The sequence below is a fragment of the Chiloscyllium plagiosum genome, chromosome 12 (genome assembly GCF_004010195.1).
Source record: "Chiloscyllium plagiosum isolate BGI_BamShark_2017 chromosome 12, ASM401019v2, whole genome shotgun sequence".
Lineage (NCBI taxonomy): Eukaryota > Metazoa > Chordata > Chondrichthyes > Orectolobiformes > Hemiscylliidae > Chiloscyllium > Chiloscyllium plagiosum.
The window spans coordinates 24,766,300-24,791,771 of record NC_057721.1 but is presented as its reverse complement, the minus strand read 5'-3'; the positions used below and the strand labels follow the sequence as shown (position 1 = coordinate 24,791,771).

The window sequence follows — 25,472 nt, the reverse complement described above, 5'->3', positions numbered from 1 at the left end:
CTTAGTTACACAGTTCTGAGGATGTCAGCCAGTCCCTTCTTTGAGGACCTATGTATGAGAGCCTATGGCCAGTGAGTATCAGGTGATCTGTAAGGCTTGGTATCACACCACACTGTACTTCACACTTCGCAAACTTCTATCAGGATAAATTAGATATCCAAAGTTTTATCTCATAAATTGTAACATCACTGTAGATTCCTAACAATTCTGAAGTAACATTCTGAGTAGAAATGCTAAACTCCAAATGCTAAATACAGGAATCAAAAGCAAATATTATTATTTTCAGATTAGCACAGGTGAAAGGCCTTACCTAATATTCAGTGATTTTTTCCTGAGCTCAGTCCAATGAAAATTCATGTCATCAAGACGTCTCCGTAGCAGAACCCCATCCTCTGCACCTTCCAGACCTTTGAGTATTTTTTGTCCATTTTCATCCAAGTTATGATAAGTATCAGTGTGAGCATCAATTTCTGATTGGAGATCCTGTCAAAGAAGACAGATTACAAAATACATTTATTTTGTATCTATCGATTTGTCAGAAATGGGATCTTACAGTCAGGACAATCACTGAACTGTGCCTGACTTCATGCTTTACTCGATTCAATATTAGATTGGAAATAAAATTGACAATAAAATAAAACAAAACAAAAATTGCACTATTGACATCACTGACCTTTATGTAATAAGTTTTTCTTTGCAACATTTTGAGTCTAAGCCTTGGAAGAATACAAAGGTTTTGAGGTGCCTGCATTATGCCCGAGATAGTTACTCAAGAAAGCACAGATTCTTGTGTGCTTTCTGCTCAATAATGTGTGACTGGATAGGAACCAGCCTCAACATTCACTATTGCATAACCACGCTAAAGGACACAAAACCATCATTCAGGGTAGTGGCCTTTCAGCAACACAACAGTTGAATAGGCCAGTCATAAAATTAGCTTTGTTTTTTTATAGAATAGAAAAGCATCACAGTTCTCAATTCTCTTTAAATTTTAAAGGGCTCCAGCAAGTGAACATTCCTCAAACAGATGCCACATGCCAATGTGCAAACAGTTAAGCATAGACCAGCATACCAACCCACCTACAGGCTTGATTGAGCTGACTGTATAAAATGGAGTGAGAGTTTTGCTGTTCTGTACATCAACCAATTGTTTCCTTTTCAGCTTTATGCCCCTTCCTACATGCATCCTCTCAAAGAAAGAAGTATATCTCTGAGTGGATCCATGCAGGAAACTCTGACAGAACTGTCAAGAGGAATAAATCCCAAGTGAGAGACAGTTTACTCATAAGACAAACAGTTGAGACACTCACCCCATGTAAATCATAAACTCAACTAAAACAACTAACTGTATCTTCCAAAAAACCCACAGCTAGGGAATAAGCACATGTTCATACTCAAGGTAAGATGGAAGATCTTGGAGATACAGAGCAGGTCCATCAGCAAATTTGATGTTTTGTTTCTCAAATAATGAAACAATCTCTGCTAATAAAATATGGAAAACACCCAGACTTGAACTAATAAGTTGCAAGTAATATTCAGGCAACATAAGGGCCAGACAAAAACACAGCCCCAATAAAGAGACTAACTATGATGCTGCCTGACCTGCTGCGCTTTTCCAGCAACACATTTTCAGCTCTGATCTCCAGCATCTGCAGACCTCACTTTCTCCTTGAACTAATAAGTGGCAAGTAATATTCAGGCAACATAAGGGCCAGACAAAAACACAGCCCCAATAAAGAGACTAACTATCTTCGCTTGAAAGTGGAGTCGCAGGTAGATAGGATAGTGAAGGCGGCGTTTGGTATGCTTTCCTTTATTAATTATGAGGGGCATGGATAAGGTAAATAGGCAAAGTCTTTTCCCTGGGGTCGGGGAGTCCAGAACTAGAGGGCGTAGGTTTAGGGTGAGAGGGGAAAGATATAAAAGAGACCTAAGGGGCAACTTTTTCACACAGAGGATGGTACGTGTATGGAATGAGCTGCCAGAGGAAGTGGTGGAGGAATAGGAAGGGTTTGGGGGGATATGGGCCAGGTGCTGGCAGGTGGGACCAGGTTGGGTTGGGATATCTGGTTGGCATGGACGGGTTGGACCGAAGGGTCTGTTTCCATGCTGTACATCTCTATGACTCTAATAACCATCTCTGCTATACATCGGAAGAAGTATCTCACAACTTGTAAAATTCCAGTTAGATTGTAGCAGCCTGGAGTATTTTTGTATCAATAAGTAGACAGGAAAAGCTTATCAAGACTTTGGTGTGAGAATTACCATTTGGTCAGTGGGTGCCTTGAGGACCAACCGGAGTGTTACACTTGTAAAATGCTTCCAAGGTTTCATTGGAACTATTCAGTTGTTAGTTACATAGATTTGAGGGCATAGTTGGAAATAATGGTCTGCATTATTGTTTGGTGGAGGCATTCCTGCTGTTCCAAAGGCAATGAAACACTCCATTAAGGTCATGATACGAGACAACTTCAGACATAGTTTTGACTGCAGCAAACATCAAGCTGCCAGAAATTGAATTCTCTGAAACAGCCATTACCCTGAGACCTCAGGTCTCTAAATCTCCAACAGAACCATTATGGTCACCCACTGTTTAATCTCACTTCACCGAGGGAATACTTCATAGAAGTTGTAGAAAAGAACTGAACGAAGTAAATTCAGTTGACACAAAGGGTCGTCCTGTTATTAAATAGCTGTACAAAGGATGGGATGATTTTCCAGGCTCTTTCTGCTGAATGTTGCACACAAAAATAACATTTGGGAAATAACATCTATGTCACATATATGGCAGGAAACAATTATCTCTACAAAGAAGCATTGAACTATCTTTCCTTGACAATCAATAAGATGATCATCACCAAATCACCCATCATTAACATCTCAGGGATTACGAGTGACCAGACATCTAACTAGTCCAGCCATACAACTACTGTGCCTGGAAGGCCGGATCAGAAATTTAGAATTCTGAGATTGGAAACTCATTGCACAACTCTGAAAAGCTTTTCCACTCCCTACGAGGCACAAGTCAGGTATGTGATGGAATACTGTCGATTTGCCTGGATGAATGCAACAATCTCAGGACAGTTGATGGAATCCAGGACAAAGCAGCCCATTTCATTGGTACCCAATCCATAATGTTAAAGATTCATTGCTCTGTATCATTTACTAAACCTCCTTTACAATTACCTTCCAAACTCTCAAACTCCAACAAGTACGAGGCCATCCAATGCATGGAACATCAGCACTTGCACATTTTCCTCTAAATCACTGAGTTGAAACTATACCACAATCAAATGTAACAATGAGGATCTTATGCTTCAGTTATACAGGTCATTGGTGAGATATCTCAAATACTGTGTGCAGTTTTGGTTTTCACATTTTCGGAAGAATGTCGATATATCCGAGGCAGCTCAGAAGAGGTTTATTAGATTGATGCTTGCAATGAATGTCTGATCTTACAAGCACAGTTTGTACAGTTTGAGCTTGTTTCCAGCAGAGTTTAGAAGATTCAAGGCTAACTTGATTGAAGTGCATTAGATCCTGAATGGTCTTAACAAGATGGGCATGGAAATGAGCCAGCCCAGATGCCAGATTGTGGCTCAGTGGTTAGCACTGCTTCTTCACAGCACCAGGGACCCGGGTTCAATTCCAGCCTCAGGCAATTGTCTGTGTGGAGTTTACACATTCTCCCAGTGTCTGTGCGGGTTTCCTCCGGGTGTTCTAGTTCCTCTCACAATCCAAACATGTGCAGGCCAAGTGAATTGGCCATGCTAAATTGCCGATATTGTTCAGGGATGTGTCGGTTAGGTGAATTAGTCAGGGACAAATATAGAGTAATGGGGAATGCGTTTGGGTGGGATACGTTTTGGAGAGTCGGTGTGGGCTTGTTGGGCCAAAGGGCCTGTTTCCACTCTGTAAGGATTCTAATTATAATTCTAAAGAACTAGGGGAACACTGCATTAACCCTTTTAAGACAGAGATGAGGAGAATACTTTTCTCTCTGGGGGTTGTCTGAGATTGAAATATTTTGTCTACCAAGGCAGTGGATGTTGGGTTCTTAAATATTTTTACCAAATGTGAATAGACGTTTGCAAAACAAGGAAGTCAAGGGGAATGGTTAGGAATGTGGAAAGTGAAACATAAACTGATCTTATTGAGTAGCATAGTAGTCTTGAGGGGCCAAATGGCCGACCTCTGCACCTATTTCGTATGTTTGTCAAATATTAAATTAAAAAAGATATCCATTGAGAAATCTATGTTGACAGTACAAAGTGATGCTTTTAGCAAAGCTGGATATCAAAAAAAAATCAGAGTCATAGGTGGACAATTCAAGCTTGCTCCACTATTCAATAAGATCACAGCTGAATTTCCACCTCAACTTTATCCTTCAGGACTATCTCCATATTCTTAATTGTGATAGTATTCAAAAATGAATCAACCTCTGTTTTGATTAAACTCAACGTGAGCATCTACAATACTCTGACTCAGGAAATTTCTCCTGATTTCAGTTTTAAATGGTTGACCCTTTATTCTGAGACTGCGATCTCAGTTCTATACACTGAGTCACTGGAAACATTCTCACCTCCCAAGATCTAACCTGTCAAACTAATTTGATTATTTCTCAATCTTCTCATTTCTTGGCAAAATATTTATGATGTATGAATAAAATGGCAACAAAAGACTCAATCTCTCCTATCCTACCCTCCAAAGTACGTACCCAAAAATGTCCCTGATGGATTTGAGTCAGTACCCTTTCAGAATGTTGAATGCTCAGGTTATAGCCTTCAAACTGATTGCAATTCAGACCCCATGTGCAATATCACAGGAAGCCAACTAGCATGTTATAGACATATTACAAAGACATGTAAGAATTTTATATCAACACTCATTACATAATACAAGTCAAAAGCAGGAAAGTGGGACAGATTCATTTTTTGACAGCTTATTTATGAGGCCCAAGATAGATTACATAGTAAGCTATCAATACCGCAGTTGTATTTTCAAAGATTTAAAAAGCAACCTTTCAAATCAGGTTGAAGCAAACTTCGCTTAACCTTTACAGCCGAAATGTAAACTTTTAATAGAATGATAACTGGAACAGGTTAATGTTTCTTCATAAAATTTAGATGTACCTTCACTCTCCCATGAAGTGATTTATTATGGCTGCTCATCTTATTGATACATTTCCTATTTTATCCTTATATAGCTCATTAAGCAATAAAATTCTGTTTATGCACAACAATCAATTAAAGTGATATATCTTTAGCCCAAAAGCTGCAGGACAACACAAAAGTGCTTTTGTGAACATATAAAGCCTGGAAATGACTGTCAGAAATGCTACTGTGGACACCACATACCTCTATCAAACACTTTGATGTTATTTCAGGGGAGTGAACTTCTTCATTTAAATTCCACAGAGGGATTAGATACATACATTTTTTTAAAAATTCACTCACAGGACTTGGGCTTTGCTGGCTGGCCAGCATTTATTACCCATGGCTAGTTACCCTTGAAAAGGTGGTGGTAAGCTGCTTTCCTGTATTCCATGTGCTGTAGGTAGATCCATGCCATAAGGGAGAGAATTCCAGGATTTCAATCCAATAGCGTAAAGGAATTGCGATATATTTCTATGTCAGGATGGTGAGTGGCTGGAAGAGGAACTTGAAGGTGGTGGTCTTCCCATATGTCTGCGGCCCTTCATCTTGTGGATGGAAGGGATCATGGGTTTGAAAGATGCTGTCTAAGGATCGTTGGTGAATTTCTGCAGTATATCTTGTAGATAGTACACACTGCTGCGACTAAGCATTGATGGTGAAGGGAATGAATGCTTGTGGATTTGGTGCCAATCAAACAGGTTGTTGGAGCTGCACTCATCCTGACTTGTGCCTTGTAGATGGTGGACAGGCTTTGGGGAGTCAAGAAGTGAGTTACTCATTGCAATATTACTAGCTTCTGACTTGCTCTTGTAGCCACTGTAGTCCAGTTGAGTTTCCGGTCATGGGTAATGCCTAGGAGGCTGATAATGGGGGTATCATTGATGGTAATGCTATTGAATATCAATGGGTGGTAGTTAGATTGTCTCTCATTGGAGACGGTTATTGCCTGGCATTTGCGTGACATGAATGTTACTTGCCACTTTTCAGCCCAAGCCTGGATCTTGTCAAGGTCTTGTTGCAATTATATATGTGGTCTGCTTCAATACCTGAGGAGTTATAAACTGTGCTGAACATTGGGGAACCATCAGGGAATATCGCCACTTCTGACCTTATGATGGAGGGAAGGATATTGATGAAGCAGCTGAAAATGGTTAGGTCTAGGATATTGCTCTGAAGACCTCCTGCAGAGATGTCCTGAAGCTGAGATGACTGATCCCCAACAACCACAAACATATTCCTCTGTACAGATATGATTCCAATCAGCGGAGATGTTTTTTAAAATCTGATTCCCATTTAATCCTGTTTTTCTCAGGCTTCTTGATGCTATACTTGGTCAAATACAGCCTTGATACCCAAGGCTGTCACTCAGCGATGGTGTAGAGGTATTATGGTGGACTGTTAATCCAGAAACACAGGTAATGTTCTGGGGACTCAGGCTCAAATCCTGCCATGCCAGGTATTGGAATTTGAATTCAATAAAACTTTGGGATTAAGAGTCTAATGATCATCATGAAACTACTGTAGATTGCCAGAAAAGCCCATCTGGTTTACTAATGTCCTTCAGAGAAGGAAACTGCCAACCTAATCTGCTCTGGGCCTACATATCACTCCAAACCCAGAGCAATGTGGTTGACACTTAACTGCCCTCTGGGTAATGAGGAATGGGCAATAAATATTGGCCTAGCCAGCGATGCCTACATCCTGTGAATGAATACATTTTAAAAACTTCTCCTCTCACATCATGGTATATATACTTTGAAGACTTTTCTTTCATGAGAAGTGGGTGTCTCTGGCAAGGACAGCATGTGTTGCTTACAGTGAATTGCTCTCGAGTGGGTAGTGGTGAGTTGCCTTCTCTGTTGCAGTCCATCTGGTGCATCCACAGAACTGTGAGGAAGTGGTTTCCAGCCTTTTCCAAGCATTGACAATGCAAGAATGGTAATATCAGTTGCAAGTCAGGATAATGAGTGGCGTGGAAGGGAACTTTCAGATGGTTGTGTTCCCACAACCAGCTGCATGGTCTTTCTAGGTGATAGAGTGTTTGGAAGATTCTTTCAAAGGAACATTGGCAAGCTACTGTAGTGAATCTTACATATGGTAAACACTTAGGAGAAAGTGAGGACTGCAGATGCTGGAGATCAGAGTCGAGAGTGTGGCGCTGGAAAAGCACAGCAGGTCAGACAGCATCTGAGGAGCAGGAGAATCAAAGTTTTGGGCATAAGCCCTTCATTAGGAATGATATGGTAAATAGAGCCATAGAGTCATAGAGATGTAGGGTAAACACTTCTCCAATGTGGAGAAGAGAGTGAAGATTGTGGATGTGGCACCAATCCAGTGGGCTGCATTGTCCTGATGCCGTTGAGTTTCCTAAGTGCTCCTGGAGCTGTTCTCATCCAGTCAAGATATTTCATCACCTTCCTGACTTCGGAGAGCCAAAAAGAACATGAAAGAGTTGGGATACCCCTGATAGTAAAGGATATTATGAAGACATGAGTAGGAAAGGATTTGGCCCCAGAAGATCACAAAATCATTACGATTGGAGATTAGTGATAACAAGAGTCAGAAAACATGTCAGAATTTGAGACCATGCCGCCTAGCAGTAGTTGTAACTTATATAACTTGTAGTTGGACTGAGCATTAAATGATAAAGTATTGGTGCTTGTAACAAAAGCAATGTAACACATAAGATTTGACAATAGCTTGATAGGTTTGATGCTGAGAGATTATTTCTGATGGCCAGGAAATCTAAAACATGGGTCACAGACTCAGCATAATGCGCCAAACATTCTTGGAATTCTCTGCCCCAAAGCGCTGTGAAATTTCTATCACTGGGTCAAATTACTCACCAAAGATTTCCAGCTTCTTTCCTATCTTGTAGCCACAGTCTTTATTTAGCTCATCCAATTATATTTCTGGTCAATAGCCATGCCAATGAATGTCAAGGGTAAGTGGTTAAATCCTCTTTTAATAGAAATGGTTATTGCTTGGGACTTGAGCAGAATGAATATTACATTCCACTTGTCAACCCCAAACCTGAAAGTTGTCAAGATCTTGCTGTGTATGGACACAAATCACATCAGTCATAGTAATTCCAAGCTAATGTCACCATCCTTATAACTTATTGTCAAAACAGGCTTTTAGTTTGATGTGAACAATGCTGACTTATACAATTTCATTTCTGCAACTAAGTTTCTTGCTGTGTTTTTTGAATATCAGACCAGAAAAACAGCAAGTCTCGGTTTCATAAAATAAATATTTATAGTCGTATTTCCATAAGCATTGAGCAAGATTCTCTGAGTATAAAAGCAAAATACTAAGGATGCTAGAAATCTGCTGCTCGCAATGTGATCTCCTTTAAATAAGTATGACCAAATGTAGACTGGGTGACTGCCTTGTGAAACTTCTCTGCTCTGTCAATAGGAATAGCCCTGTTCCTTGCCATTTCAGTAAACCACCATGCTCTTATGCAAACATTTTTGTCCTGGGCCTGCTGCAGAGTTCCAATGTGGTACAATGCAAGCTTGAGGAACAACACCTCACTTTCTGTTCAGGCATTTTACATGCTCAAGGTGTAAATGTAGAAATTTACAACTTCAGAGCATGATCGCTCAGTTCTTGATTTTTATTACATCACACCCCTCCCCCCAACACATACAAACACAAATACGACCATTTCTTGTTTGTGTCCTGTTGACTTTGCTGTCAGCAGAGTAGACCTATTTCCTCCTTCTCACACCTTCATTTACACCCATTTTACATCTCTGTTTCTTCATCACTGGAATTAGTAATCCCTTTGTCTTTGGCTCTGGGCATCCTCACTATCTAAACTAACTCTGCAGGGGCAAGGGAACCCAGACTGTAGCTTTAGGGTGCAGGACCTGGAGTGTAGGGAGGTTAGGAACATGGCATCAATTTCAAAGGAGGGTGCCTGTAAACAGGAAAGTGGCTTGAAGTGTGTATACTTCAATGCAAGAAGAATATGAAATAAGGTAGGTGAACTTGCAGCGTGGTTTGGTACCTGGGACTTCGATGTTGTGGCTATTACGGAGACATGGATAGAACAGGGACAGGATTGGCTGTTGCAGGTCCCAGGGTTTAAATGTTTTAGTAGGGTCAGAGGTGGGGGTAAAAGAGAGGGAGGTGTGGCATTGCTTGTCAAAGATAGTATTACAGCTGTGGAAAGGACGATGGATGAAGACTCGCCATCTGAGGTAGTTTGGGCTGAGGTTAGGAATAGGAAAGGTGAGCTCACCCTGTTAGGAGTTTTTTACAGGCCTCCTAATAGTCCGATAAACGTAGAAGAAAGGATTGCGAGGATGATTCAAGAGAAAAGTGAAAGTAATAGGGTGGTTGTTATGGGGGACTTTAACTTTCCTGTTATTGATTAGGAAAGCTATAGCTCAAGTTCGTTAGATGGGTCAGTGTTTGTCCAATGTGTGCAGGAGGGTTTCCTGACACAATATGTAGATAGGCCAACAAGAGGTGAGGCCATACTGGATTTGGTTCTGGGTAATGGACCAGGCCAGGTTTTAGAATTAGGGGTAGGTGAGCACTTTGGGGACAGTGACCACAATTTGGTGACTTTTACTCTAGTGATGGAGAGGTAGGAATAGCCCTGTTCCTTGCCATTTCAGTAAACCACCATGCTCTTATGCAAACATTTTTGTCCTGGGCCTGCTGCAGAGTTCCAATGTGGTACAATGCAAGCTTGAGGAACAACACCTCACTTTCTGTTCAGGCATTTTACATGCTCAAGGTGTAAATGTAGAAATTTACAACTTCAGAGCATGATCGCTCAGTTCTTGATTTTTATTACATCACACACTCCCCCAACACATACAAACACAAATACTGCCATTTCTTGTTTGTGTCCTGTTGACTTTGCTGTCAGCAGAGTAGACCCATTTCCTCCTTCTCACACCTTCATTTACACCCATTTTACATCTCTGTTTCTTCGTCACTGGAATTAGTAATCCCTTTGTCTTTGGCTCTGGGCATCCTCACTATCTATTCCACTTACTCCTCCTCGTCTTCTTACCACAGCATAAAACCCATCTTCTTCCAATCCCTTTCATTTCTGAAGAAGAGCCAAATTGAACTCAAAATGTTAATTCTGTTGCTTTTCACATGTTCTCCCAGGCATGCTGAGTTTCTCCAATACTCTGTGTTTATCCTTCAAGTATAATGGTTAAGGCCATATTTCTTTTCACTAGTTCTTTGTTTGAAAAGCAAAAATATGGTTGAATTAAATAAATAATACCTCAGCATGAAAACTGATTTCTTTGATCCTTTTTATCATGTGTAAACAATGATGAAATAGTCTACTGTTACAACTGATTGTTGGAACCATAACTACTATTATATATTAAATAATGATAAAAGAAAGTGTCTTATAACATTCAGTTAACAGTGAGAATAATTTAATCGCATAATTCATTTCAGACATAGAGCTTAAAATTCACTTTCAGCATGGATGAGAAATTTGTGGTTATAAATTAATTGTTAGTTGTTAGCTACCTGCCTGATACCCTGTGTGAATAGATAGGTCAGGCAGGGTGCATCATCGACAATGAATTCACAACCTCGAGCTGTTTACCAGTGCCACAGAAGAAAATTGCCTTTTTTTTCTACCAGTATGTTGAAATCTATGCGGTATTGCATGATATAAAACAACAGTGCTACTCAGAACTCTCAAGACAATCTAAAAAAGAACTTGAAGCTATTACTGGAGTTTTTTTCCTCTTGTTCATGAGTGAATTCCTTATGTGTCCTGGAAGAGCAGGTATAACTTTGGATTGCAGCCATCCATGAAATATCTAGCTAAAGCCCTTTGTCACCCATCAACATGCATCTAAATAGGTTGCAGAAAAAAAGACTTGTTGCCAAAGCTTTTTATATTCAGTGATGAGGTTTCCTGTTGCTTTTTCCATGGTAACACCTTGGCTAATTAGTGTCAACTTGCCAACCAATCAAATACCATTGATTCTGCCATGTAAATTGTTGTGATCTTCTGAAAATTGGCATTCCTATGTTTGTCCTGATGAATATAGAATGAAAAACTTTCACAATTGTTTTCTGTAATGTTCATGTACTAGTGAAGGAATGCTGCTGGGTCAGGCTTGCTAAGATTCTGAATGAGGCTTTAAGACAAGACCCCATCTCTATAGACATATCACAAGTTCTCTTCTTGTTCCCATTGATTTCCATTCCTGAACCACAAACTAAAGAGCAGGTCTTTATTTGACTGCCAACTGCACTTTGCTGCAAACAATCCAATGGCTCTGAAGAATATTTCAACTTTTGAACTTACTTATAGTAATATTTGAAGTACCTCATGCTTAGAAAACTTGACACTCCAGTATCTATTTCAGATGGATATCTCATATATAGGGCTACAAGAACAGGTCAGAGTCTCAGAATTTTGCTGTAAATAACTCATCTTCTGACTCCTCAAAGCCTCCTGTCCACAATGAATGTGATGTGTGTTGGAATACTCCCCACATGCTTGGATGACACTTGACACCATCCAAGACAAAGCAGTTCACTTGACGAGGCACCACATCCACAGAGATTCACTCCTTCCATTACTGATGTACAGTAGAAACAGTGTGCACCATCTACAAGACACACTACAGAAATTCAGTGACATTCCTTAGACAGCACCTTCCAAATCCATGACCACCATCTAGAATGTCAAGGGAAGCAGATATATGGAATACTATCGCCTCTCCTCACCACTCATCATCCTGACTTGGAATTATCTCACAATTCCTTCAATGTTACTGGGTATAATCCTGGAACTCGCTCCATAACTGATATTGTGGGTCTACCTACACCAAATAGATGCATCAATTCAAGGCAGCAATTGATCACCATCTTCTGCTGGACAACTAGGGACAGGTAATAAATGTTGGACTAGCCATTGAAACTCACATTCCCTAAATTAATACGAAAAACGATTTCCAAGGAATTATATTTAAAGACTGAACAATCAATTTGAAATAAAAGAAATGACAAAAGTCTTATCTTACTCATTTCGCAGCTTCAATAGAAATATATCCACAAAGAAAAATTACCTTAACACTTTTCTTTTCAGAGCTGATGACTTGCTCTGTGATTGTATTCTCATATAGTTTTATTTTAAAAGATTGGAGATTACATGCAAAGCGCAGTTGAACAGACTAAAGTCCCAGTTAAAATAGCATGGGGATGAATTTGGTGCCAGAACATTAAGGGTTTCTTAAACAACAAGATCAATGCAACTGCTCAACATAGAAATGACTAACATGCATAAACCATCATCACAGTATCACATAGTGGTGCCAAGTCCAAAGAGGTATATTCCAATCACTGTAAATTAATCTCTGACTAATTAAGATCACCGAGACCATTTTCGAGGTTACAATAAACACCTCCACAAGGAAATTCTCAAGTCAATTTGCAAACCTGATTACCACGCAAACCTAATACCCGAGAAAAATTAATGGTCGCTGTTTAATTAGTAACAAGTCTTATTACATCTGACAATAACTCAAAATTAGCCCCCAGTTATTACTTCACAGCTTAAACTGACAGTAATACATAAGTCAGGACCCAGTGACTATGGTACAAATTGTCTATGTCTGTAGTTTATAAGCTGTGTAGTAATAGCACTTTATGAGAAATTAAGTAGAGTATTTGATTCAGCAAGGTGACTTTAACCTCGCTCATTACAGATAATATCAAACAGTCTGATGGTGGTATATAAAACAGATTGTTTAAATCAGCACAGATAACAGATGCACATTTAGTAACAATAGTCTTCTGTGAAGAACAAAAACGACACGACAAAACAAAAAGAAATAGAAAGAAACTCAACTTTATAAAATACTGGATGGGATCTTCCCAGCCCCTGAACAGCATAGGCAATGACGAGTCAGTTGAGAAAATATGGTGAGATCATAAAAATGAAAGCCTTGACATCAAGAAGCTCAATTCTGGAACCAAGTTTTGAATGGTATGGGGAGATTCCCACAAGTGAGCAGTACGAGGCTTATTTTCACATCTTATGTTTCATGTTCCTGTCTGAGCAGGAATTTGAGAAGGAGCATGAATGCCAGCAAACCCAGGCCAAGAACAAACCACTGCTGACTGTCAAACAGCCCCCATGTGTAGAGATTGCAGCTGAACATCTTCTCATGATGTCCAGGGGACACAGGATGCCTGAAGACTATTCTCGTCGATGCCATTTCTTCCAGAGGAATGAGGTGCAGTGACACCACGTATTGCAGACATGCCAGGACATTGTCCCAGAGCGATGCTAACTGCTGGAGTGGGTCCTGCAACCTGAAGGGGGGATGGCCATTGTATGCCAATTGCCATCATGGTGACTGCTGTATTCAATCTTCAGCAAATGGCTGCTTTAAAGGATCCAATGGGGACCTGTGTTTGTTCTCTCAATCTTTGATCCCTAATGTATCAAGGTTGGTACTGATGCACCAGACAACATGTATTCATCTCATTTCCCTGCAAAGTAAGGTCAGTCCTTCAGCCTGGGCAGTAGCCTTTAGCAACATAGCTGGCTTCCCCGAGGTGCAGGTTGCTTTATTGCATTAAAAGCACTGTACCATAACACAACTGACTTCATCAGTAAAAAAGCTTTCCATTCCTTCAATGTACAAGTCATCTGTGAACATTGATTCCAAAGCTAAGAAGCCTGCACCAGGTACCATAGAAGCTGATATTACATCTATACTCTGGAGAACTGGTATGTTCTTTCTTTACTTTGAGGGCTGGTTGCCCGAAATGGAGATAAGGAATACCCTCTTAAACCATGACTTACAATTCCTTGACCTAACCTTGACTGAAACTGTGTATAAATACAATGCAGCCCATTCTTCAACTTCAGCCCCAATGGATAGGCCTACTGTAAATGAGTTTGAATACTTGGATTAGTTTTGGGGAGTATGGTGTGAGTAGTACACTCCAGACAGAATGCTCCACATAATCCTTGAGTCCTGTACTTTGGCAAACAGGGGACATGATGGAAACTGAAGATGTGGGGGAGAGGCAGCAGTCTTCTGATGAGGAAGATGATGACACTGAGCAGGAGGAACATCAGCACTATACCCTGACATGTTGAATAAAACTGAACATTTTCAGCCATTTAAATATGGTTAAGTGTGGCATGTCCTCATATTGCACAATGAAAGGATGTTATGCTATGTTGGGTATTAGGGAAAGCATATCTCTTCCTCAGAGAGGGTTCTAAGATGGGAATGATGCTAAGGAAGGTTAATCTCTGCAGCTTTTAATTCTGATAGCTGAAGTTGCAATGACTGTCAGTCAGACCGATGATGTTGTAAAACAGCATTACATTTGTCAAATGTGAACATGTATTTGCAATGACGTGTCAGTTGTGCCACCTCTGTGCCCTCAGAAGCAAGGCATTTTTGTTTTCCTCCCCCTACCCACACTATGAAAGGCAGCTCCTAGCTAGCAGCACTCAAGCCCATGTATGGCTGGGCCTTAAAAATGGTGCTAGGCCTGGGAATGTAGCCTTACCTCCACCACAGCTGAGTGGAGGATAGCATAGGAGTACACAAGTTACAAAGCTAATGAGACAATCTGTAAAGAATAACCTGAGTAAACCTTCTAAAACTCAAAATGAGAAAGCCACCAGGAAACACCCCAATTTGGATACTTTGTCAATTTCAGGTAAAATTCAGTTCAAAGAGTCAAACACAGAGGTCACTCAAACATTGAGGACAACAGGATGTGCCTCCTTGTTATGACTGTTAATTAGTGCTTCAAAACAACTGCACCATTAATATCTGAATAAAGAATTGTTAAGTGTTTGCTAACTTAAAATTGTCATGCATTGCAGAGAGGCGAACAGAGCTTTTGAATTTGAAACACAGAGCAAGATAAAATCATGAACCATTTATTTCATAATTGGTATGTGCCAATCTGGAATTGACTGTCCTAATAAATGACACATTCCACTTGTTAAACCAGCACTGGGAAAGTCTCAAGTTCTATGAATGCTGCTAAGATTGTCTTTCAAATAACAGTTACCAACAAAGAAAAATGCAAACTAAATGAATATGACAATATTTGGAAAATATGGCTCTGTATTACAATTAAAAACAACAGTTGTAATTTTTTTAGGTAGTCTCAAGATATCTAGTGAATTACTGATATCTTAAATCATATTAGCTCAGTGGACAGCAATGTTTTATTAGGTAAAAATAATGACTGCAGATGCTGGAAACCAGATTCTGGATTAGTGGTACTGGAATAGCACAGCAGTTCAGGCAGCATCCGAGGAGCAGTAAAATCGACGTTTCAGGCAAAAGCCCTTCATCAGGGAACTTGCATGGATACAATAAATGTTCTGAGAAAATAGATATTTGCTATGTGCTATGCCACTGTAACAATATGAGATATTTTCTGTGAAATTTCTCATATGCAGAGTTCCTAATTATAGTTGTACTATTGCATGGAGAGTTCGAGAGAAAAAGAATAAATGGCTTGAGTTTTTTTTCTAAGGTAGAGCTTGTACATCAGCAGGCAGTCAATTCAGAGTGGATCAAAGATCACTTCTGTTAATGACCTTTCATTTTCTATAAACTGAAGTTTCATCTTTTACACATCATGGACGGTAATGCAACCATGACCAGTCGATCAGATTACTATTTTAATTCACTAGAGACTCACAGTCTTCACATGAAAAAAGAATGGGACAATGCAATCAAAGGACTGAGGATAAGAACTATGAATCAGTACTATGAAAAATAAAAAAATGTAACCAAAAGGTAATACAATTATTTCACTTGATTAATGAATTTGCAACTTATAGCCTGCAAACTTAAAATAATTCACAATACTTTACTCACTATCCTAATAAGAGAACTTCTTCAAAGGAATAGTGGAATATGGCAGCAGGGTGAAAAAGAAGATAATTAGTCGGATAAAGTATATGGGAGCGTAAAAGCCGAATGGCCTTCTTCTCTGCTGCAAATTCTACAAAATGCAGATCAGCTTCTCCAATACCAAATTTTGCTTGTGCTTTAATATATCCTGATAGAATATTTATGTATTCATCTCCATTTCACAGTAAGGGAGTTTTGGGGCATGTACAGGAAGACAGGATGGATTATTTGTGAATGGCTTAGTCAATTGTGAGCTTAACACCAGTGAAATAATGCTAACTCCAATTGAAAGCCAAGAGAGATAAAGCTGAGCGTGCAAAATAATGTGAAAAAAGATATGCAGTTTCAAACACTAGACTCTAAACGAAATGCCCTCATTTCACTGAAAAAATCAAAAGCTTGGACTGGTACACATTCAAGTGTCAGAAGAGATTGCATGATATCAAGACATGGACTGTTGAACAGATCCTGAAAGATGATCATGGTGCTCAAAGCAAACTCCACATTGAAATACAGCTCTTCAAGTGCTGCGGGAAGTTGTGATGAAAGGATGGTTTGAAACCATCCAAGACACAGGGGTGAAGTGATCACACAATATGACGTCTTTTACAGACAGACAAAAATCATTTTCCTTAAACAGATTTGGAAAGTGAATCTGAAGTGCGTCCAGGCAAACTATCAAAGAATTTAGTCCAATCTGTGTACAGCAAGAGAGGGACTCTACTGGCTGAACATCAGCAAAGAGAATGAGGTGACATCAGCCTGTGCAATGCCTGCAATGAACATTAATCTAAGCAAGCCGATAAGCCATTCATGACAACCCAGGGAGACCATGGATGAGCGTTGAGCAAGTCTCTTCTTAAATGACCACAGTACAAACTCAGACATTTGTGTGGAACTAGAGAAGCCGTTCCTTCACAATAGTCAGCTGATGAGGCAGATTTTATTTTGCCAACTGAGCAAGGAACAGAATGACCATTAGTCTCAGGAGTCAGCAAATTCACCAACAAGTGCAATGCATCAGTCACAACAATTACCACAGCAGTAAGTCTTGGGATGGCAACAAAATTCCCCTGAGAAGCAATATCACTCCAGGAACTGGAAGAAACCAGGTGAACAAACAATAATGACTTGCATGTGTGCTATAAGAGGATGTTAATTCTTATAAGGACTATACATGAATGTGTGTGTAGGGACAAATTGAATTATGACAACTAGAAAGCACAAATGGATTTTTGCTCATGTGTGATAATTTTACTGATGTATTATGTGGAATAACTTGCACATTATAGTACATGCAAGTATGATTTTAATGAAAGTGGGACTGTTTGGTTAATAGTTACCTTTGGATCCTGTGCCTCCCATGCTCTTGAGAGCTCTGGATGTCATTAAACACAAAGAAAGGTTTTGAGACTAGCCATTTCATACACCACATGAAATACCCAAAGGACAGCAGTGATTCAAGAAGGCAGCTCACTATCACCTTCTCATGGCCAACTATGGATTAGTGACAAAAGTTGGCCCAGCCAGAAACACCTACATCCCATGAACAAATTAAATCAAAAATCCGCGATTGCTTCTGGACATTCAACCAATCTATCCATGATACCTTATCTTAACCATTGATCACTGGTTTTAGTTGAAGTTTTTTTCTGAAACATACAGTAAAAAAAATTATTAGATTACTTACAGTGTGGAAACAGGCCCAACAAGTTTACACCGACCCTCCAAACAGCAACCCACCCAGACCCATTCCCCTACACCTAACACTACAGGCAATTTAGCATGGCCAATTCACCTAATGAGGCAGATTTTATTTGGACTGTGGGAGGAAACCGGAGCAAATCCGCACAGTCACGGGGACAACATGCAAACTCCACACTGATAGTTGCCTGAGGCGGGAATTGAACCCAGGTCTCTGGTGCTGTGAGGCAGCAGTGCTAACCATCGTGCCACCGTATCTGTTGCGATTTGTCTGGTAATACTGCTCAATGTTACCAGCAGATTAGTTAAAAGCAACTTGTCCATTTTAATTCTTCTGCACAGTATTTTACACTTTTTTGCATTCAATTTCATCTTTTAACTCACATATTTGCTTTAGGTCAGGTTGCAATTTCTCTGGTGTCTCCTTTGAGACTACACCCCTCCCTCCCCCTCCAATTTTGACCAACCTACCTTTGGGTTTCTGAATCTATTAGAATATGATTTAGAAACTGTTGAGATCCCAAATTGAACTCCTGGGGATTTTCATTCAGTTTTTCATTCTCCTCACCATGTTATAACTTAGGAAAGCGAAATAACTAAACATCATACTCTAACCTCCAAACTAATTTCCATGATCTACCTTGAACAAGGTATGTTTACGGGGAGGAATTCATTTCATGTTGCTGTGGTACAAGGGTGAAACTTTCAGAGATTTTTTTCAGGTCAAAAGTGATGTGCAATTTTCAGCTGCTTTCAGTCATTTTTGCATCTCTTATTTGCTAATTCATATTGACAGGGTTGGTGTTGGGAGAACAACAATAGAGATCTTGGGCGGAGAGGTGTGGAGGAGGAAACTGCTATACTAGCACAACAGAAGTGTGGGGATTAATGCTTTTCTTTCCCGTCCACAAGAAAAGCTGAAAAGTAAAATCAGACTTTTTGCACCTCTTGTGGTAGTAGATCCTACTTCCAGCAGGTTTTAATGAACAGGCACTGAACCTCACTACTGTCTATCGAGGCCTCAGCTTGAAACTGTAGCTTGATTTCTGATGGTATCCCAGAACTAGCTTCCTTGTCCTGCTCACCTGGAGTTTATTTTAGATAAATGCAAGGTGCTGCAATTTTGAAAGACAAATCAGGACAGGACTTACACACGTAATGATAAGATCCTGGGGAGTGTTGCTGAACAAACAGACCTTGGAGTGCAGGTTCATAGTTCCTTGAAAGTGGAGTTGCAGGTAAACAGGATAGTGAAGAAGGTATTTGGTGTGCTTGTCTTTATTGGTTAGTGCATTGAGTATAGGAGTTGGGGGTCATATTGCAGCTGTACAGGACATTGGTATTTTAGAATACTGCATTCAATTCTGGTCTCCCTGACATAGGAAAGATGTGAAATTTGAAATAATTCAGAAAAGATTTATAAGGATGTTGCTAAGGTTGGAGGGTCTGAGCCATAGGGAGAGGTGAATAGGCTGGGCTGTTTTTCCTGGAGCTTCAAAGGGGTGGTCTCATAGAGGTTAATAAAATCATGAGGGACACGGATATAGTGAATAGAGAAAGTCTTTTCCCCAGAGTGGCGGAGTCTAAAACTAGGCGGCATTGGTTTAGGGTGAGAGGGGAAATATTGAAAATAATTGGAAATATTGACCTAAGGGGCAATTTTTTCACACAGAGGGAGGTGCATGTATGGAATGAGCTGCCAAAGGAAGCGGTGGAGGCTAGTACAATTACAAAACTTAAAAGGCATCCAGATGGGTATATGAATAGGAAGGGTTTAGAGGGATATGGGCCAAATGCTGGCAAATGGGTCTAGATTAATCGAGGATACCTGGTCAACATGGACGAGTTGGACCAAAGGGTCTGTTTCCGTGCTGTACAGCTGTATGACTCTATCTGCTCGAAGGACCATGTGGTATGGGATCATAGCACATAGGAAATCCGATCAAGGCTATTCAGAAAGTCCTGTTACATGATTGCACCACACCCTTCACTTAACTTCTGTCTTGAGGGGTGGCAGTTGAAATCATGTCAATAGGTTCTAAACTGAATTGCAACATAAAAAGACAGCTCGTTCTTCCCACAAGGCATGAGCTATTTCGATGTCTGGAGGATAGAATTAACACAGTAGAATCAACATTCTAACTGAGTACACCAGAGCTATTGATTCCACTGTGATTTGATTTACAATCAGGCCATAAGTCTGAGACACAATTTATTCTTCAAATAGACTTTCCTATTACAATGCTCAGATAGTGTTAAGAGAGGTCCCAAAGGAGAAAATAAATGAAAACACCTGCTCTTCAGCACTGGTTAAATAATGTCACATCACACTACAGCATCAACTCTTAACAACATTGAGTAAAAGAGAGAATGTGATACACGGGTATACGATCAGCTCATGTGAGTGCATCTCAATTCAAAACTCTCATCAGGTGCAGCTCCACAAAATAGAAAGACATTCCATGCATATACCAATGGCTGTTTAAACACCTTTGTGGATTGACAATATGCTGCTGGCCATTCCTATCTTTATTACCAGCACTAAGCTGTCATATCCCATATCTGACACTCTTGAGTTATTCTTTCCTCCTACAGTTTTTCCGCATATGTCATGAGGTTATTATGGAGGACACAAGGCACCGAGAGTCAAAATATGTTGAATAATAATATCATTTGAACCACATCTTAAAATTCATGTTCTGATTCAATATTTTCCTTCCTTTTTCAGGTAATATTTTAGTTAAAAACCCATAGTTTGTTTCACTTAAAAGGCAAGCAAATGCAGAATCATAACCACAAAGTTTAAGATGAAAATTATATTATTGTTTCATAAATGCTGAGCGCACAGATGTCACATTACTTTGTTCTTTAACAGAAGGATAATCCCACTCTGCTGATAAATGACCAATGTGTTTGATTAACACATCCATGACTTGTTAAAACAGCAGATCATGTAATATCGTAAAGGTCATTTGTTAACATCGTGCGCTGTAATTCCTAGGCTTTTGTTGGCTCCCAGGGAAACATTGCATGTGTCGCATAAATCCTTTTTGCATCAAAATATGCAGATTTAATCTAGTAAAGGCACTACATAGTTTTATATGAAAATTTAAAAGAACAGGTAGTTCTCATCATTGTGGAAAGAAGCCATTCAGCCCCTTGAGTTTGCACTGACTCTCCGAACAGCATCTTATCCAGACCCAAGCCTCCATATCCCTGGATTTAGCATAGCTAATCCATTGAGCCTGCACATCTCTGGGCAATTTAACATGGCGAATGTACCAAACACACACATCTTTGGATGGTGGGAGGAAACCAGAGCAGCCTCACGTAGACACGGGGAGAAGGTGCAAACTCCACACAGTCAGTCACCCAAGGTTGGAATTGAACCCGGGTCCCTGGCGCTGCAAGACAGCAGTGCTAACCACCAAGCCTTTGGGCTGATTGTGTGGTTACTTGTGCCATTGTAGCCTCAATACAAGGAAAGAAAGTTTAAGAGGTCATCAAAAAAAACTGATAATATTAAAACAGATTGACGTAGAATGTAAGGTCTGCTCAATTATTTCTTTTCAAGCATTCTAAATATTTGAACTTATTCAACATAATGCAAATTATCACTTCAACTTTAAATGCAATTTATTGTTTTTTTTCTCATCCACAAGGGAAGACACTGATTCATTCTAATACAGGATTCTTGTCTACTTTCAGGACCTCCTCCAACTTTCCAAGCTGAGTCTGCAGCTATTGACCATAAAACATATCACACTTAGGACTAAACTTGTCCTCACCAAGCATTCACATATGTTGAATTTCCAGCAGGGGCTACTGAATGGCAAACAAGAGCAAAACTCCAGGTTAATTTGCTCTTTAGCGACCAGTGACACTCTGTAATGTCAAAAAAACTACTGCTACATAGTTGAGAACAGCTGATTTTCAACACTCAAGCTTGGATGTGCATAGGAGAAAGTGAGGTCTGCAGATGCTGGAGATCAAAGTTGAAACTTTATTGCTGGAACAGCACAGCAGGTCAGGCAGCATCCAGGGAACAGGAGATTCGACGTTTCGGGCACAGGCCCTTCTTCAGGAATGAGCAGAGAGTGTTCAGCAGGAGAAGATAAAAGGTAGGGAGGAGGGACTTGTGTGTGTGTGTGTATACGTGTGTGTGTGAAACAGAAAGAGAGTGGGTGTGTGTGTATGTGTTGTGTGGGGAGGGGATAATTTATTCAACACTCAGAGACCTTTATCTGATCATTGACGCACATGGAAGACAGTACCGTTCAGCACTGATGCACTCTGAATTAGCGTGACTCACTACTTGAACCCTGAACGCTGATTTACAATATTGTGGGCAAAATGCCTCTTTAGAAAGTTCTAATCTGGGTTGATACCCCAGTGTAGTCCTGAGCAGGGGTGTGCAGTCAGAGGCGAATTGTTAAGAAAAAAGGTCGCATCTATCTGGCATGGTAGCTCAGTGGTTAGCACTGCTGTCTCACAGCACCAGGGTATTGCATTTGATTCTACCGTTGGGCGACAGTACATTCTCCCCATGTCTGTGTGGGTTTCCTCTGGGTGCTCAGGTTTCCTCCCACAATCCAAAGACATGCAGGGTACGTGAACTGGTCATGCTAAATTGTCATAATGTTCAGGTTAGGTGCATTAGTCACGGGTAAGTATAGGATAATAGGATAGGGGAATGGATCTTCAGAAGATTGGTGTGGATTTGTTGAGCTGAAGGGCCTGTTTCCACACTGTAGGGATTCTATGATTCTATCCTCTCAAGTGGAGGGAGAAGATACCATAGCACAATTTTAAAGAATAGTAAGGGAGTTAACCCTGGAGTCCTGACCAATCAACATTGCAAAAGCAGGTCACTTGGCAACTATCATATTGCTGTTTGTGGGAGCTTATTGTGCCCTGTTTCATTGGCTGAGTAAAAAAAATTTCATTGACCGTAATGAGCCTTGCTGAGGTTCATACAAATGTGACTTTCTTTCTTTATGTATTCTATTTATTCATTAACAACTTCACTGAGGGGTGGCACTACAAACAATCCATCTCTACCTTAATGATATTGTTGCATTACCTTGTAAGATTGACACCCAAATCTTCCCATCGCAGATATAAAGGTCTTTCTTGAAAACATCAAACCAGAGACGGCTGGCTTCAGTCTCAGTGCAGGGTGGGTGGCTTCCAATTGTCACCTTCATGTCTGTTTCTGATTTCAACACAAGAGGAGATCAACAACGTTCGTATTTACCAGAGACGAGTCATTGAGTTAGACACTGTGTGGCTTCACTATGGCTAGGAGAAAGTGAGGTCTGCAGATGCTGGAGATCAGAGCTGAAAATTTCATTTCCCCTCCTCCCACCTTGTCTCAGTCAAATCCATCGAACTCAGCACCGCCTTCCTAACCTGCAATCTTCTTCCCGACCTCTCCGCCCCCACCCCAGTCTGGCCTATCACCCTCACCTTGACCTCTTTCCACCTATCACATTTCCGACGCCCCTCCCCCAAGTCCCTCCTCCCTACCTTTTATCTTAGCCTGCTGGACAAACTTTCCTCATTCCTGAAGAAGGGTTTATGCCCGAAACGTCGATTCTCCTGTTCCCTGGATGCTGCCTGACCTGCTGCGCTTTTCCAGCAACACATTCCAATCCAGTGAGGGAAGTTGGAAGATTTAAGCTGCTATCTTTTTGACGAGAGCCTACTAAGTGAAGGCCTGTCTGTCCTCTAATGTAGACATAGAAGAGCCAATGGCACTATTTTTAATAAGAGTTATAGATACATAGAAAACACAGTAAGATTTCATGCACAGAAGGTAGTCGTCTGGCACATTATGTCCATACCAGTCGATGAATACCTCGTCACACTAATCCCACTCTCCAAATTTTGATTCCTAAACCCATTGACTGTTCCACCGCATGTTTTAATGTGATTATGGTTTTTGCCTGTATTACCCTTTGAACTCGTGGGTTCCAGAACCTCACCACTGATGAGAAAGTTGTTCCAGGTGTCATAGTCAATATTTTTTCAATAATTAGTACAGCATTTCTTTTTGTGGGAGCTTGCTACATGTAAATTGCCTGCTATGTGTCAACACTGACTGTACTTCCAAAGTACTTTATTGGCTGTAAAGCATTTTGGATCTTTCTGTGGCCATAACAGTTACTATATAAATGCAATTTAATTTTAATAACTCAATAGTTACTCATAGAAATCTAATGTTATATCACTGGGATGCTTTTTTGCCATTATTATGGCAATAATGTTTTTTTCAAATTTAAAAAAAAGTTATGATATTTCAGCTACTTTAATCCCATGTGTATCACTGATGATTTGTATTTACTCTGTGGAAATTTTAATTGAGTAGAAGATTTTACTGCATTTTACTTTCTGATTTGCTGTTTGAGAATACTTCAGTGTAATTGGCTGCCAACTCCCTGCGGTGATATCACTGTTACTGTATGCCTAGTGTTTGTCTTGATCTTGCACATATCAAGAAAGGGAAACTTCATGCCTCAGAGATCACTAGATAGCAGAAAATCCCTTTAATACTTCAAAGTACTCTTTTGGTATGATCCTAGATATTGAATATTGTTAGATATTATTACTGGAGCGAATCATAGATTTACATTTAAATAGTTCCCATTTCTGTCTTTGTTCACTCCTTTCCTCAGCAATATTTTGTGTTTGATTTTGTCTACTTTCTGTGGTTTTATTTACCCTAATGAAGAAGAGCATATCTTCTCAACATCACAACTATTGATCTCACCCTGCTTGGCTGTTGTATGGAACCCCCTACGTGTTAACCCCTTAAAGCCAAATACATAACAATATTGTCAAATTTGATGGAATTTTAATGCATTTACTTTAGGGGAAATTTGGCATGTTAATATGCTGCAGTTTTTCTTATCTGCGATGTTTTGTGTTATGTTGCTGAAAATATTACTGATGAAATACTTAGCAGTTGTAGTAAAATCATGCGTATACTTAGGATGAAGAAGATTATGAGTACCACATATGCTTGGTCCAGTTCTTGTTGGATTCATTTGGATATCAAAGTTGAAACTTTATTGCTGGAACAGCACAGCAGGTCAGGCAGCATCCAGGGAACAGGAGATTCGACGTTTCGGGCACAGGCCCTTCTTCAGGAATGAGCAGAGAGTGTTCAGCAGGAGAAGATAAAAGGTAGGGAGGAGGGACTTGGAGGAGGGGCGTTGGAAATGTGATAGGTGGAAAGAGCTCCATCCTACTCCGACCTATCACCCTCACCTTGACCTCTTTCCACCTATCACATTTCCAACGCCCCTCCTCCAAGTCCCTCCTCCCTACCTTTTATCTTCTCCTGCTGAACACTCTCTGCTCATTCCTGAAGAAGGGCCTGTGCCCGAAACGTCGAATCTCCTGTTCCCTGGATGCTGCCTGACCTGCTGTGCTGTTCCAGCAATAAAGTTTCAACTTGGATGTGCATAGTTCAGTTACAAATTGCCTTCACCGATTGAGTCATCTATGCTAATTACCGTGTTCTCTTACATCCAAGGCTGCTGACTTATTGAGGTGAAGTTTCAACATTATTCTGCTGTTTGCCATTGCACCAAAAGGTCAAATAACCTATCTGACAGTGAAGCAAAATTATAACCAGCGATGAAATCGGCTTTTAGTTTTCTCGCAGAAACAAGCCCACTAATGACAATAATGA

The 25,472-nt window shown here is 40.2% G+C and overlaps 1 protein-coding gene across 5 annotated transcripts in view; it reads right to left on the bottom strand.

Annotated features, from left to right (window-relative positions):
• Positions 1-25,472, bottom strand: part of dmd (dystrophin) — a 2,012,228-nt gene that overhangs the window by 245,310 nt on the left and 1,741,446 nt on the right. For all 5 annotated transcript variants that reach the window (XM_043700735.1, XM_043700733.1, XM_043700734.1 and 2 more), the window contains one exon: positions 311-483. In XM_043700735.1, coding sequence (XP_043556670.1) covers positions 311-483 — 173 coding nt within the window. The remainder of the gene's footprint in view (positions 1-310; positions 484-25,472) is intronic.